The sequence below is a fragment of the Lampetra planeri genome, chromosome 7 (genome assembly GCF_965212315.1).
Source record: "Lampetra planeri chromosome 7, kcLamPlan1.2.h2, whole genome shotgun sequence".
NCBI lineage: Eukaryota > Metazoa > Chordata > Hyperoartia > Petromyzontiformes > Petromyzontidae > Lampetra > Lampetra planeri.
In genome coordinates this window covers 5,867,035-5,881,470 of record NC_136113.1, presented here as the reverse complement: position 1 = coordinate 5,881,470, position 14,436 = coordinate 5,867,035, and the positions used below count along the sequence as shown (strand labels likewise).

At 44.7% G+C, this 14,436-nt stretch overlaps 1 protein-coding gene across 2 annotated transcripts in view; it reads left to right on the top strand.

Moving 5' to 3' along the window:
- Nucleotides 1–14,436, top strand: part of CRIM1 (cysteine rich transmembrane BMP regulator 1) — an 88,877-nt gene that overhangs the window by 7,340 nt on the left and 67,101 nt on the right. Inside the window, exon 2 of one of the 2 annotated variants that reach the window (XM_078596102.1) lies at nucleotides 3,224–3,400. In XM_078596102.1, coding sequence (XP_078452228.1) covers nucleotides 3,224–3,400 — 177 coding nt within the window. Of the gene's footprint in view, nucleotides 1–3,220; nucleotides 3,401–14,436 lie in introns of both variants that reach the window. The other variant, XM_078596100.1, reaches the window with a different exon arrangement.

Sequence of the window (14,436 nt, the reverse complement as noted above, 5' to 3'; positions counted from 1 at the left end):
GACACAACAACCAATCGATCGATGTATCCATTTATTCGCAAGACTTTTCATTTGCATTGCATTAGTGTTTGTTATTGAATGTTTGTATTGATATCAGGTTTACGATGTGTGATGTGCCCACGTTGACCATCGGCCCAGGTCAGCCCTGACAAAGAGGCTTTTTTCGGCTCTATGACCTTCCACCTGTTTGTCGTAAACAAAGGATACACCTTCACCAGCCCGCACTGACCAGCGTGGTGAAGTTTGGTCAAATAACCTCCACGACCCGCACGGAGTGGGTCAGGCCATCATCCAGCAGTGGATTGATGAATTGGCTGGAGTACACATTACTATCTGTACCGTAGGTCCACAAACAGGTTTTAGATGTACTTTATACAATACTGGTTAATATTTCACACAAAATTTCGTTTCTGTATGCATCAAAGAGATGTTTTATGCGGAGGAATTTATCTGAGCTTTCTGATGCATGAATAAGTGGTTGTCGAAGTGTCGACGGAGATTATGGCTACAGCAGTGATAAATAACATCATGGGTGCCTGGACAAATTATTTAGTTCATTTTTTTAATTAACAGGCAGGATGAGTAGCAGTCCCATCATGTTGCATACATTGATCCTCTGCCTCAGCTGAATGTATTTATTTTCATATCGATCTTTAATTTGGAGGTTATTTTTATTCATAAAATGTTGCCATCGCTATTATTTTTTTACGTGCAATATCCAGCCAAGTGGCTCAGCAGTAAAGCGAATGACTCGCAAGCAGAAGGTTGCGAGTTCAAATCCTGATTGGTGGTTGACTCAGACCATCATCTCTCCGGGGATAGATAAAATAAGTACCATTTTGTAGATAAGTCAACAGTGGTGGTCTCCTTTGAATAGACTCACCTCCACCCGTAGGAATTTGGAATTTACATCAGTTGACTCCTCCGGTGTTTGAGCAGGCAATGAGCACAGTCGATGCTCAATTGAGGAGGGCACTTTGACTTTTGAATGTGCAAGAGGCATATATTGATTTACTCCCCCCCTCTGCCCTCTTGTGATTTTATTAATTGTACTGATTCAGTATTGCAATTTTCTTCACCTTTATGTACGTCCTGTTTTTTCCATCTCGTTTTTATTGTTCTGTACCACTCTGTGACGTGTGTGAAGTGTGTCATATTAGCACATGAGTTGCATCTATTGATGCGCATATCATGAAAATAAAAATGTGAATCAATACATATCATGTAAACAAAAATGCACCCTTATCCTTACTTGTTATCCACGAACAAACATATTTTATAAAGTGAGATCTTGAATGAAAAAAAACGTTGATATTTAATAGCCAACAACTTGAGACATTAATCGTTAAAAACAAGCTATCGGGTTACGTCGGTAAACGAGACCGTAACTATCTTAAAAACGATACCCTTCCCACTCAAGCGATTAAAAACAATGCGATCCTCAGACACTTTGAACAGAATGCATTCTCTGCAGCCTAGCAGCCTGTTGCTTAGAGATGGCTGCACTATTGCGGCAGGCTTGGAATGCTCCGCACCACGTGCGCTGCCTGCAGGGAAAGCAGGGAAAGCAAGCAGCAGGAGGTCACTCATTCTCCTCTGCTGCCCCCCATAGTCTGGAACTCCCTTCCCCCATCCATCCGTGCTGTCGATTCTCTTAACCGACTCTGTTCAAGTCCAGGCCTCAATACTTTGATTGTATTTCCTCTGCCTATAACTGACTGTCACTTTGTCTCCATGAAATAAAAAATGGCTGCAGTTTCTGTACAGCGTCTGGAGATGCGGTCTTATGTCGATGGTATGAAAATCCAAATTTTATTGTATTGACTCTCATGGGTTTACTGAGACCCATAGAATCAAACAGTGACACAGACTCACAAAGACTCAGAGATACCTATGGCTCTCTTTCCTTATACAAGATAACTATGCCCGCTGTTTATTCACAGCGTCTCAACGTGCGACTACATTTGGGTGCCGTGTAAAGCCAAATTGTATTTCATTGCATTAACACATGGGAACTGGGGAAGCCCACCCTGCTCTTCCTTGACCTATATTTCAGTGAAATTGCTTGTCCTGAATCAATGCTGCTCAAATTATGCACTCCCAGAAGACCGTAGGCCCAAGGGGTTGTATAAACATTTTTTTGTAAAATTAAGGCTGATGATGGATGCACCTAATCTCATGTGTAAGAATTTATGGTTTTCCATTCATATACAGGCAGACCTCCTGTAGAAGTGAGCGCTAATCAAATTAGCGTTAAAAGGGGTTATCATATCACCTCCGATTAGCGTGGTTGGATACGTATGGTGCGAAAGAAAGTTCGATATACATACTATATTGTTTTGTAATGGGATCAAGTGACTCTTGATTCCACTCATGCCTGCTATATTCATCGTGATATTAAAAAAAAATCCTGAATCAACTCAAATCTCCTCGTGGTGAAAATATTACATCTAGAGGTTCATAAATGCATGCATCTAATCACCTGTATAATAATTGATGTTATTAGATATATACAATTACATGTTCGTATAACATTCAGGGGAAAGGGAGTGAACAAAAATGTACAAATTAGACTATTTTTTTTTAAATCAATACTAATGAGAAAGTGAAAATGAGCTATGGCAAAACAAATATATTGATTTTCGATTTAAAGCTTTCGTAACTACAGGGATTCATCTTCTTGGTTCTTTCGGTAAAGTCACGTAGAAGGGAAATAATAAAATAATGAAAATAAAACAGAATAAAATAAAATTCTCACGACGTTTCGGCCACAACGCAAACAGCCGTCCTCAGGTGAAGAACAGGGCTGTCGGAAAGACATTCGGACGCTGTCTTTCCGACAGCCCTGTTCTTCACCTGAGGACGGCTGCTTGTGTTGTGGCCGAAACGTCGTGAGAATTTTATTTTATTATGTTTTTATTATTATTATTTTATTATTTCCCTTCTACGTGACTTTACCGAAAAGAACCAAGAAGAGAAATATATTGATTCCTGAAATCCGATTGCAGCTCTGAATCATAACCATTCTACAAATCGCCACATCCAAGTGAATTGTTATACCTCTAATGTCCACCTTTCATGCGGGGACAAATGCATTGTTACCGTGCATTGTACCGCCGGCGTTCATCCCTTGCCATCTCCGCCTGTCTGCGGTGCATGCGTGCGTGCGCGCGTTCGTGCGTGCGCCGCGTGACGTCCGTCTCCATGTGTCTGGTGGCAGCAGCGGAGGAGGACTACGCGGACGACGAGTACCTGGCTATGGAGCCGTGCCTGGAGGAGCTCGTGACGGGCTGCAACCTCCGCGCGGGGCAGTGCGTCTGCGAGGAGGCGCGCACCTGTGGGAACCCCTTCTCCTTCGCCGACCTCGACGCCTGCGCCCAGGCCCTGCGCCGCATCGAAGGTGCCCCCCGCGCCCCCCGCGCGACACAGTGGGGACATTCGCACGGTGCCCCGACCTTGACCCCCTGGCTTGCCGACCGCCAGGGTTGGGCGGCTGACTCATCGCGTTTGAAGTTTGCGCCGCTCATAATTCTCGGCGACGTGTCTGCTCACGCGCCACATTGATAACCGGCCAGAAATGCAAACCGCAGACCTTGGCTTCTGCGCGGCTACCAGAAGTGCGTCTTTGGGGGGGGGGCGAGGGGGGGTTCTGTGTTTGACGTCCATTGTTGTTGTTGTTGTGGTGGAATTCCTTTCAAATTCATGTAAGCAGATTTTACTGTCAATATAGCACTGGGTTAAATAGGTCTGTGTAAATAATAACTAAGCAGCCCTCTTTGGGGGTGGGGGGTACAAATATTGGTGTGTTTTATGACAGCTGGTGCACTCCACAGCCTGTATTTCACTTCATGGAAATACACTTAGTTTTGTGCAAAGCAATGGCGTTCACAGTTGGAAAATATATTTTATCAGTTACATTGCATTTATAATGTTTTCTGCCCTCTTGGGAATTGAAGCCAAGTATGAAAATGAACATCATATTGTGTTGCTGATAGCCAAATATTCCTTGGCACATGTGAGAGAGATGGATGCATGCATGTGAGCTTTGGCACGCCGGCTGTTTGGACACTGGGCGTGAAAACGGAATGGCACACGGACGGGTGCTAAGCCACTGTGCCCACCAGCATTAACACTACTTCAATATATATAAAAATAAGAATCGCTTTTACCCTTTCTGGCAATAAAATAGGTGTTATGATGGTCAAACACCAAATAGAAACATTTTGCAAGGCAACGTGTCTGCATTAACCACACGTATTTCTGGTGAACATACATACAAACAAACGTGCTCTGATAATATCTGCATTTTATTTGAAACTGATTGGCTTACAGCAGAGACAGCCTTCTTTAGGGCCTAGTTTCACCAGTGTCAGACCAGAGAATACCAAAAGGCGAACAGCACAAAGACAATCTAGATTTGAAGCTTTCGTGACTGCAGGAATCCATACTCTTTGGTTCTTTCGGTAATGTCACGTAGGTATGAAATAAAATAAATTGCGACGTTTCGGGCGCAACACAAGCGTCCGTCATCAGGTGGGAAAAGTACAAAGACAATGCATTATCGGAGCATTTATAGCTTGGGTTGAGCAGCTACTACTGGGGGATGAGGGCATCCCAACAACGTACTGGCTGCGAGCTTTATTTAACCATACTTCATGCTGGTCAGTGCTTGTTGGTGACTGCATGTTGGTGATGGTGGGGGGAGGGCAGAATAACAGTGGATTTTTCTGCACTGCCCTCTACTGCCCACAACGCTTACTGCACCTGTGTTACACATGGTGGTCACCCAATCAAGCACTATCCAGGCTCAAATCTGCTCAGCTTCTGTGGTCTAATAGAATCAAAGTTATTCCGAGTGATTTGATCATGAGCTGTTTACACTGCTGCGGATAGTATATGTATATTGTAGTTCATCTTCTTGGTTCTTTCGGTAAAGAACCAAGAAGATGAATCCCTGCAGTCACGAAAGCTTCAAATCGAAATATATTGTAGTTGTATTGTAATTATAACCATGTTAACAGATTTCATTGGAGTAAATGTAATTTAGAAAGTGAAAAAGAAACTGGAATAGACTTGAGAGGGGTGACTAGGTAGGGCATCAGTTGACAGATAGGCAAAATAAACAACATGATAGAGGGTGCTTGAGGGAAGGAAAAATAGACTTAGACAAAAACGAGATGGTGGGATGACAGACGATTTGGATGAGCGCACCAGAAATGGAGGTGGCAAGAGATCGTGAAGAGTGGAAGGCATAGCAGAGTGGAGGGCCTTTCCCAGCAGTGAGGGGTTAACAGCTAAGGCATAAATAACTAAATAAAAGCCTGAATTGTAATGACACAATAGCGCATGGCTGAGTAACTGCTCTTACACGTAGAGGAGTTCATTCGTAAAGTGGGCAGCGTTTATGCATGCATTTTTCCATGAAGGAATTAATTTCCAGTGGTGGTTTTGGCTTTGAATATCTAGCAAAACCGATAGTTGTTGTTATGGCTAAAGCAGTCTTACATGAAGGACTGTAATATAATTAACACAAAAGTGTTCACTTATACATGCCCAGTCAATGGCACAGCAGTTTAAAACATATCTGCAACTTAGAAAAAAACCGGGTCCATGTTCCCGCATCAGCAAATTTACTGCCGACGTAACCCAACAATGGGGCCTCTTGATTTAGACAGGGCTAGTGACTAAAGGCCAGTCAAATGCTGTGTCTGTTGTGGGCTTGACTGTACAAGGGCTCCTGTGGTGGCATCGGCGATTGCACCAGCATTTCTGTAACGGATTGAGTCGCCCGTGACGTGACGATGAATCAAAGCATTGACGTGCGACCATTGGCCCCGGCAACCAGAACCGGCAGGCAATCACCTAGAAACTGCCGGGCTCACACAAAAATGAATGAGTGAATGAATAAAAAAAGTCATGCAACGCTAGGCTCCCATTTAGCCTGTGTTTGCTGAAGTTATGAACACGGTTACTAAGGCGGCTACTGTGGCCAACACACCGCCCCAAAGCTGAATTCCTCACAGAGTCTAATTTTCCCGACTCGTGTGGCCATAAGGCAATCACGAACATGTACACGCCACTCAAATGGCAGAGAGATTATGAGTGCCGCTCACGATGACGTGGTTAACCTTCAATTCGTAGGCGTTTTTACATGCTTGCCACCGAGCGCAGACCTCTATGCCGTTGACGAACATGAACGTCTGGAGAAGAGGGGCATGTTGGAGCCACGGCAAATGACCTTTATTAAACTGTGAGCTGAAAAAAACCATTGCAAGTATAAAAATTGGTTGCACAGTATTTGTGCTTATGTTTGTACGGTGTGCCAATAGCAAACATTCATTAAATGCTTAACGGGAAAATGTTCTGGCTTTTTCATGATGCACTGTACGTTCATCTCCCCTATTACAGCAGAGCTTTGTTTTGCAATGTACAGTATTTGAGTCCAGTGAGCGGTGTAATAGGTCATGAACCAAGCGGCGAGCTGGGTGTACTCGACACGACGGTGTGTCATCTTATACCACCGCTCGCTGGAGGAGAGTGAGCAACTTCATCCTCTATCCTCACGAATGTCATACCTGATTTGTTTTGTGCCGGGTGGCGCCATGGTTGCAGACTTCGCTATGAACCCGGTGACCTGCGTTTGAGCCAACCAACCGACACTGAAAAGTGTGGTGAAGTATGGTCAAACTACCCCCATGACAGTCACAGCATGGGTAGAGCATCGAGGAGCCGATTGACGAAAGGCTGTACTTTTATTTTTACCTCGTGCAGAGGGAGGCTGCCATCACAACGTTGTTGCATAGCGAACACGAAACTACTGTACTGCACAGGCGCTTACGAAGTTTTTTTTGTTGTGTTTTTAGGACCCATGCCATTGATGGAAAATGTTCATACGCCGCATTAGACCACGTTTGCGTGACATACATTTGCATTGTTTGGATAAATTAATATATTAAGTAAACCAGACAGACCACAGTTGTTTAAGCGACATAATTGCCTTCGACCGCTAATGGGGCGCTTGAGCACCCGAGGCAATTTATGTTCATTTCACGGATCTATATTGGGCAGTCGTTTGTTTATTTTGTTGAAGACATTTTGTCAGTTACATTCTGCAGTGTAATGATCGTTACAAAATGTACATTACATGGTCAGATTCTTCATCCCACTACAGTCAGAATCAGAATCTGTACTTAGACTGCAGGAATCTGATGAGATATGAAGCTCTTTTTCACAAATGTCCAGCAGGGGTGGGTCAGCACTTTGAGTGCAATGTTCACTGTCACCCTTCCATAAGTAAGGCGCATTTATGTAACGGATGATTGGGGGTGGAGTGGGCGGTGACATCAATTTGATGCCCATCCACGGCTAGCATCAGTGGCCAGAGGTATCTAAGCTGATCCTGAGCATCCCCCCGTCCCCTCCACCAACTCTCGCTGTTCATCATGGTGAAGTATGGTAAAACAACCCTCATTGTCAGCATAGCATGGGGGAGGCCTTCATCATCTGCTCGTGTATTTGTAAAGGGGTAGTAAACCATTCCTATTATCGTAGTAATAGGTTTTTACCCTTTCAACTGGTATAAAAACTGACACCTTTATACAAGGCATCATGTTTGCAATAACCACAACACAAGCAGTCAAAATTCAAACAAAAAGAAACAACTCTGATGATGATAATGATATGCACTGTCCTTGAAGTTGATTGGTCCACACCCGAGACAGCTTTTCTTAGAGCCTAGTCTCCATTGGTGTTGGACCAGATGACGCCAAAAGGCGTACAACTCAAAGACAGCGCACTATCAAGAGTATTGAGAGCTCGGGGTAAGCATTTACACTATGAGACCTCCTTTACCAGTGGCAAAATATAGTAATAGGTTTTTACCCTTTCAACTGGTACAAAAACTGACACCTTTATGCAAGGCATCAGCTTGTGTTGTGGTTATTGCAAACATGATGCCTTGTATAAAGGTGTCAGTTTTTATACCAGTTGAAAGGGTAAAAACCTATTACTATATTTTGCCACTGGTAAAGGAGGTCTCATAGTGTAACATTCCTATTATCATTTAGCAGAGAACTTCAAATCACAAGGGCAATGTTAATTGGCTTTCCCTGGGTAGTCCTGTTAAGTATTGTGAGCTCTAGCTTATGGCAAGTCTGTGCAAATCACACGTCCAAGCTTAAGTCTGTGAGCCATGCGAAAGCTAGGCCAACGTGATGGTATTAGTCGTGCGATGAGGCACTTAACAGGTGGGCCACGAGAAGGCTACCATCTCCCACCATAATGGATGACAGTAGCAGTAAGATGACGCTGACAACAATTGCCGCCTGATTGATTATGACATTGCCCTCTATTTACCGAGACACCGTGCCCCTAGCGCACAACGATGGTTGACGATGATTTATATCAAGCACGCATTCCTTATTAACGCCACCCCTCGTCCTTCTTAAGACAAACAACAAAAACTCCTTCTATCACTGCCAAGTCCGATGCTCCCTGTGTCGCGAGCCATTCTTCATTTACCAATTTTCAGCAACTGCTGTCACGCCACGTCTGCCATGGCGTTGCTTTGCACAGCGTGCAGGCGGGATGGGGATGGGGAGCCGCTTTCTTGGCGGAGAGAAGCTCGCTGATGCGGCTGTGAGCTCAAATGTTCGCAATCAAAAGCCGCTCATTGTTCGAGACTCGCACAAGTCCTTGCAGATTATACTTTGTACACAAAGCTTGCCGTATACATTCCGCCAAGAAACACGTTTCTAGGTTAAGAGGTGACACTATATGTATGTAAACACATGGTAGAGTGATCGTCACTCATATTTCCGCAGTGGCAAATATCGTGTTTATTGAAACAGGAAATTAGTTGGCTTTTAAGTGGGCCAGATTCGTTGTCGTCTCCTTCATGAAAACTCTCTCCGATGTGATTTAAACCGCTTGCTATTCCAGCGAATACAAGAAAAAAAACCGATCGAGTGACTGTATTGAGGCATTGTTAACAGGGAGCTGGGGATTTCAGGGGGTTGCCCTTCTGAATGAAACACCATGTGCGGACTGCTGCCTCTTCCAAACTGACTGGGAAGTTTGGGTGGAGGAGGGGTGGATTACCATTAACACAGGCTGCACATATATATGCCTCTTCTGCCATTGGATGCCTGTCTGGAAGTTCTATGTGAGTGTTATCACTGCGTCGTACTGGCGTAAGAGAACATAGACGTTCCACTCCACCTCCCCCCCAAATATTTGTTCCGCAGAAACTCAATTTTCTTTCCGTCTCGGAACCAGTATTCAGGAATGTTAGTCCCTATTCCGAAAAATGTGTGCCAACTTCTTTGTTGTTGTAACGCAGTAATCTTTATTTGCCTTCAAGTCTATACCCCTGCATTTGCAACTAAAACCTTAAGTTTAAGGCCACGTTCCAAACTTATTTGTGAAATAGTTGCCCAGTTTGAGGAACCAAATGTTCATTTGGACTGGCACGGATGTTGTGGGTGGGCTTCCGTGGAAGTTTTATGATGGGTGACCTGGCATATAGAGGCCTGCATGGGTGCGTGCTCTGAAATTTAAATGTTAATTATGTTGTGGTTCACAAACTGTGGGTCAGGTGGCCCCATTACTGCAACTTAAGGGGCAAGTGGTAGCCTCCTGTGGCCGTCTGTGTAATAAATCAGTTCATTAATATTGATACGCCCTGGGAATTTATTCTACGGTGTTTGGTTTTGTGATGGGTTGTTCATATGGTAATATTAATATGGTAGTTGCGTTTTCATAACTACACAGTGTACATATATGAAACAAAAAGTTCAAGTGTAACAAGGGTGGCAGATTTAAAAATAATAATAATTTGAGAATGTAATATGGTTGCATGTAATCGCAGCGATGGCTCCATACTCTGTCAGTACTGCTTGGCGTTTAGTAACATTTCTTGCATTGTTATTTAATTACCGATGTCACATACTCTCAAAGTAACGTTATTTCGTCATTCACGCGTAATGAGTGTACGCTGTAATTTGGTTCCAGGAAGACGTAGAGGTCTACCATTGTGAGACCTGGGATCACCAATTTAATACGCAGTCCTGACTCCTTTCATTTCTGTAGGACGGTCCGGTCCTTCTAGAAGGGTTAAGTTGGCTTGTGTTGTAGTGCTTGACTAAGCGTACTCTTTGCAAATGTAGACCACTGTGTGCTTGAGACTTAGCCAAATAGCCACCTTCTAAAAGTCATTGCCCTTCCACCACCCACCGCCCCCTCGGACAAAAAACCCAACATAGCCTTGTATACTATAGAGGTTTTGTTATACATTGAACAATCCTGTGTTAGCATAAAACAAACCATGACAGTGTTGTTTAAAACATAGTCAAATGAACAGAATTCTTGCCTTGATGGCAGTTCGGGTTGCTACAGCCGCTTCTAAGTGGTGTGCGTTTTTTTTCCACCTGTATTTTGGATTATCCATTTCTCCGCATGTTGTGTGACGATCGCATAGGGACAAACGGGGGTAAACGTAGCCTGCACATCGTTAGGAAGGAGATGGTTTTACGCTGAAAGGCTCCCTTGTGCGTATACCCATCGGTGGTGCGGTTGCGCTGTGTTGCTGCGTGCGTTTCGGTGGTGTTGATAACCAGAGTTGGCAGAACACCAGTGAACCGCGTTTGAATGGCAGGAATGCCGGGTGTTTGGCAGAAGCGGCAGTTATTGCAGCCCCACGGAGAAAAGGCCAGCGGTGCGTTTTCAAAAGCTTGTTTTCAGATGGTTTTTACATGGCGCTGTTAGCTTCCAGTATAGTGCATTAAAAACACAATCACTTGCGATGACATTTTAAATCGCCCTTCATGTTTAGGGATTTAAGTCCTCCCGAAAAATAACCGAGTGGCGATCTTTAACGGATATTTCATCGCTTTTTTTTATTAATCAGCATGTATTTGGATTGCTCCATGAAATCGGAAAGATGGTACAAACGTGTTGCTTGCATTAATTCAACTGACTGTTTTGAATTATCTGTGCAACCAGAGGGCAGTGCCATTTTTGTTAAAATGAGCACATGTCATTGGAACAAACTAACCGAGGGATTGCATATTTGTCACCCTCCCCACGAGTTTTAGTCACTGCGGGTCGTTCCCATGGCCAATGGACTGACAGAAATAAGCAAAACATTATCGCTTTCATAACAGCATTCTTTCTTGTTGACCTGTTCATTTTACACGGCACCTAATAAACCTACTCTCATCTATTATACATCTCCGATGCATGCAACGACAACAATCATCGTAATGAGGGAACATCGTGGACTCATCGACGGTGCTAGGAGCTGCACGCTCTGCTCCATTTGGCTCACTCTCACCGCGCGCCTGTGCTGCTACGCAGGGGGCAGGCGTCAGCGCATTTGTGCCTGCCATCTCCCAGGCATCGCCCTACAAGCCTCTCGGCCCTCCGCACTCACGGCTCCACCTCACCTCTCTCTCTCCGCCTCAGCCCTCATTGTATATGCCACCATCACATCATCTGTTTAACTACCTCCTCACCATCCTGCACCTTCACCACTGGATCTAACTCACTGCCTTTCGCATCGACACCAGCCTTGCATAAGCCACGGTCACATGGTGAATGAGAAGTCCCTGTACCCCTTTTACCTCTGCAAGACAAAATGGGTTTTAAGACAGGGGTATCGAGACTTATTGCCCACACCCCTGTACATCTATACACTACATCTCCATCTGTTAGACTCTCTCCTTGCCACGTAAATCTCATCAGTTTCAGCTATGATCTATCCGCGGCTGGATGAAAGCTTCCCAAAGCCATCACGTGCAGTTGCTTAGAAGGATCATTATCGCTAAATAGAGATATATGGGAATGGCTTGGGGAGGCATTTGCATCTACATTTCAGCGATAATATTTATTATCATCGGTCATGCGAGATTTCCGCTGTAATCTTGTATATTTTAGTGCCACACCATTCATCACACGAGACAATGTAAGGGTATAGGACGTGCAGCGACTGAGCGTGCACGCGTCCCCCTTCAGTCTGTGCATGCATCGTAACGATTCGGAAATTTTAGATTTCAAATCGAAGCCACAGGAATGCTCTGCAGCGACCACTTTGAGGCTTGCATTACAGGTGCGTGACCCCGCTCTCTTTGTGGAATGAGGCTTGCCCCAGTTTTAATTGGCGTTGGAGGAAACCTCACAGGGTACTGATGGCTTGTTGGCACCCAACTGCATGCCAATTTACAAATGCACACGCGCGCAACCTCACGGTGCTGTGAGATCTCAGCAGGCGTGATCCCAGCGTGCAGTTGTTGACGGTTAGATTGGGCTTGCACGGCGAGTTCTCCGATGTGTTCTCGGGGTTGCACCACACGTGTCGCAGCGCATCGCGCTGAACGGCACGTGGTACAACCAGTGCCGGATTAAGCTAGTGCGAGGCCTGTAGCATATGTTATAAAGGGGCCCTAAATATAAAAAAACACATAAATATTAAAACACACATTTTTTACTTGCACAGTAAAGTAATTGTATTTTTTCATTTGCTATACAGCCAGATAATACGACAAATCGCTAACCTTAAACACCCAGTCGTTCATAAAAGTTGAAGGCAGTATAGTACTATAGTAATAGAGCAAGTGCAGAATCAATTGAACCGGAATTGATAGCTTGAAAACATTTAGCGCGGGGTCCTTGAAAATGCAAGGCCCGTAGCAAATGTAGCTACTTTTGCTACTCGGATAATCGGGACACTGGGTACAACCCGAAAATAAATCTGGATATCCGTACGGCACAGCTGCGGCTACCTACGCAGTTGTACTGCACGGTGAAGTGTTTGCTGGAAACCTGAGTGGGGTGGGTGGGGTGGGTGGCGGCATCGTCGTCCAAAAAGCCACTCTTTTGTCTCGCAGCAGTTGCGCGAAGTCATCTCGGCCGCGGGTGGCTCTGCTCGGCTGTTGTGGTGCCAGGTGTGGAATGTGACGGTTTGGGGTGTGGTTGTCCCGATCCCACCTCTCTACCTTTTCCCCCTCTCTCTGCTTCTCACCGCGATTGATCGCGATGACGACGACCACGACGACGGCGGTGGGCTTCGCGTGTTGCGTCCGCCGCGTGAGAATTTGCGCGCGCAGTTGTTATGGCGCGCGCAGATCTCATAATGCGACTCGTATTGTCCGATCCATCAATACGCGAACCACACTGGTAATTTCACGCGGGGGTGGGGGTGGCAACTTGTGTCCTGTATTAACCCTCTGCTGCCTGTTATCACCGAGATCTGCCGGTATTAGCGCTCCCGTCTGACTCGCCCGTAGCAGCCCAAAGGTGTTTGTGTGTGTCTCCCTCCTGAGTTACGGGAAATAAGTCCTGGAAAAAAATGCAAACACCCCCCTACCCCCCCAAAATTAACCCTAAGTGACAGGTTGAGCGTCTATCTTTAAAATGCTGCGCTGTAAGAATACGGACGCAGCAATACCTCTCGAGAAATGTACTCTGTTAAACCCAGTGGCGCTTCGGCGTATCCGTTTACATTTTAGCCAAGCAGTCCTCGATTGCTGGCCAAAGTAATAATAGCGCACAGCAGCCTTCTATTGAAGGCAATTGCCGAGATGCATTCATCATTAAATGACTTTTCAACAAATGTATTTTATCCGATTATACAAACAAATAAAATAATCGGTCATTGAAGTCTCCAATGTCAAATCGAATCATTTGGGCACCTATGAAAATCTAGGTTTACTTTTGCTGGCGCTTGCAATTGATTTGTAACATTATGATTATCTTTAATTTTGTTATCAGCGCAAGGTAAATCATAGCTGACAAACAAAATGTGAAACCATGATGGAAAGACAAATAACTCGAGGTAAAATATATTTTACAACAGCAGCTAATTGCATTCAATGCAATAAATAATTTATGTAAAGTATTTTCACGTGCATGACTATTGTGACCTCCCAGAGATCTATGCCGCTGATATATAGTACTGCAGACATGCAACAAGTACTGTGGAATTAGTAATAATAACAATAAACTAAATAATTCACAGCCAATTGTTAATCCACTGCTGGATGAAGGCCACCCCTGGCAATGTCGGTCGTAGGGGTTGTTTGACCATACTTCACCACGCTGGTCATTGAGGGTTGGGTGGGGGGGGATGATTTTTGTATCTGTCGCCACTGATATGAGTAGTCATGGCCATGAATGAAACTCTAGTCGCAGTGTGAACCGTTGAACCTCCGCACCACCCTCAGACCTTTATATCGGCGCATGAATCCACACGTGAATCCATATGCCTCTCTGTACACGAGTGCAAACGGTGCAAATATTTTTTTTTTTTACAAAAATGTTAATTATAAAAATGTTTCAAAGTCGTCATGGTAACAGCCACATCATTCTCGCAAGAGCCGTATTTTCTGTCGCAGTGCGTGTCGCAATGTAACCATTAAATGAAACTGTTACGAAAGCGCG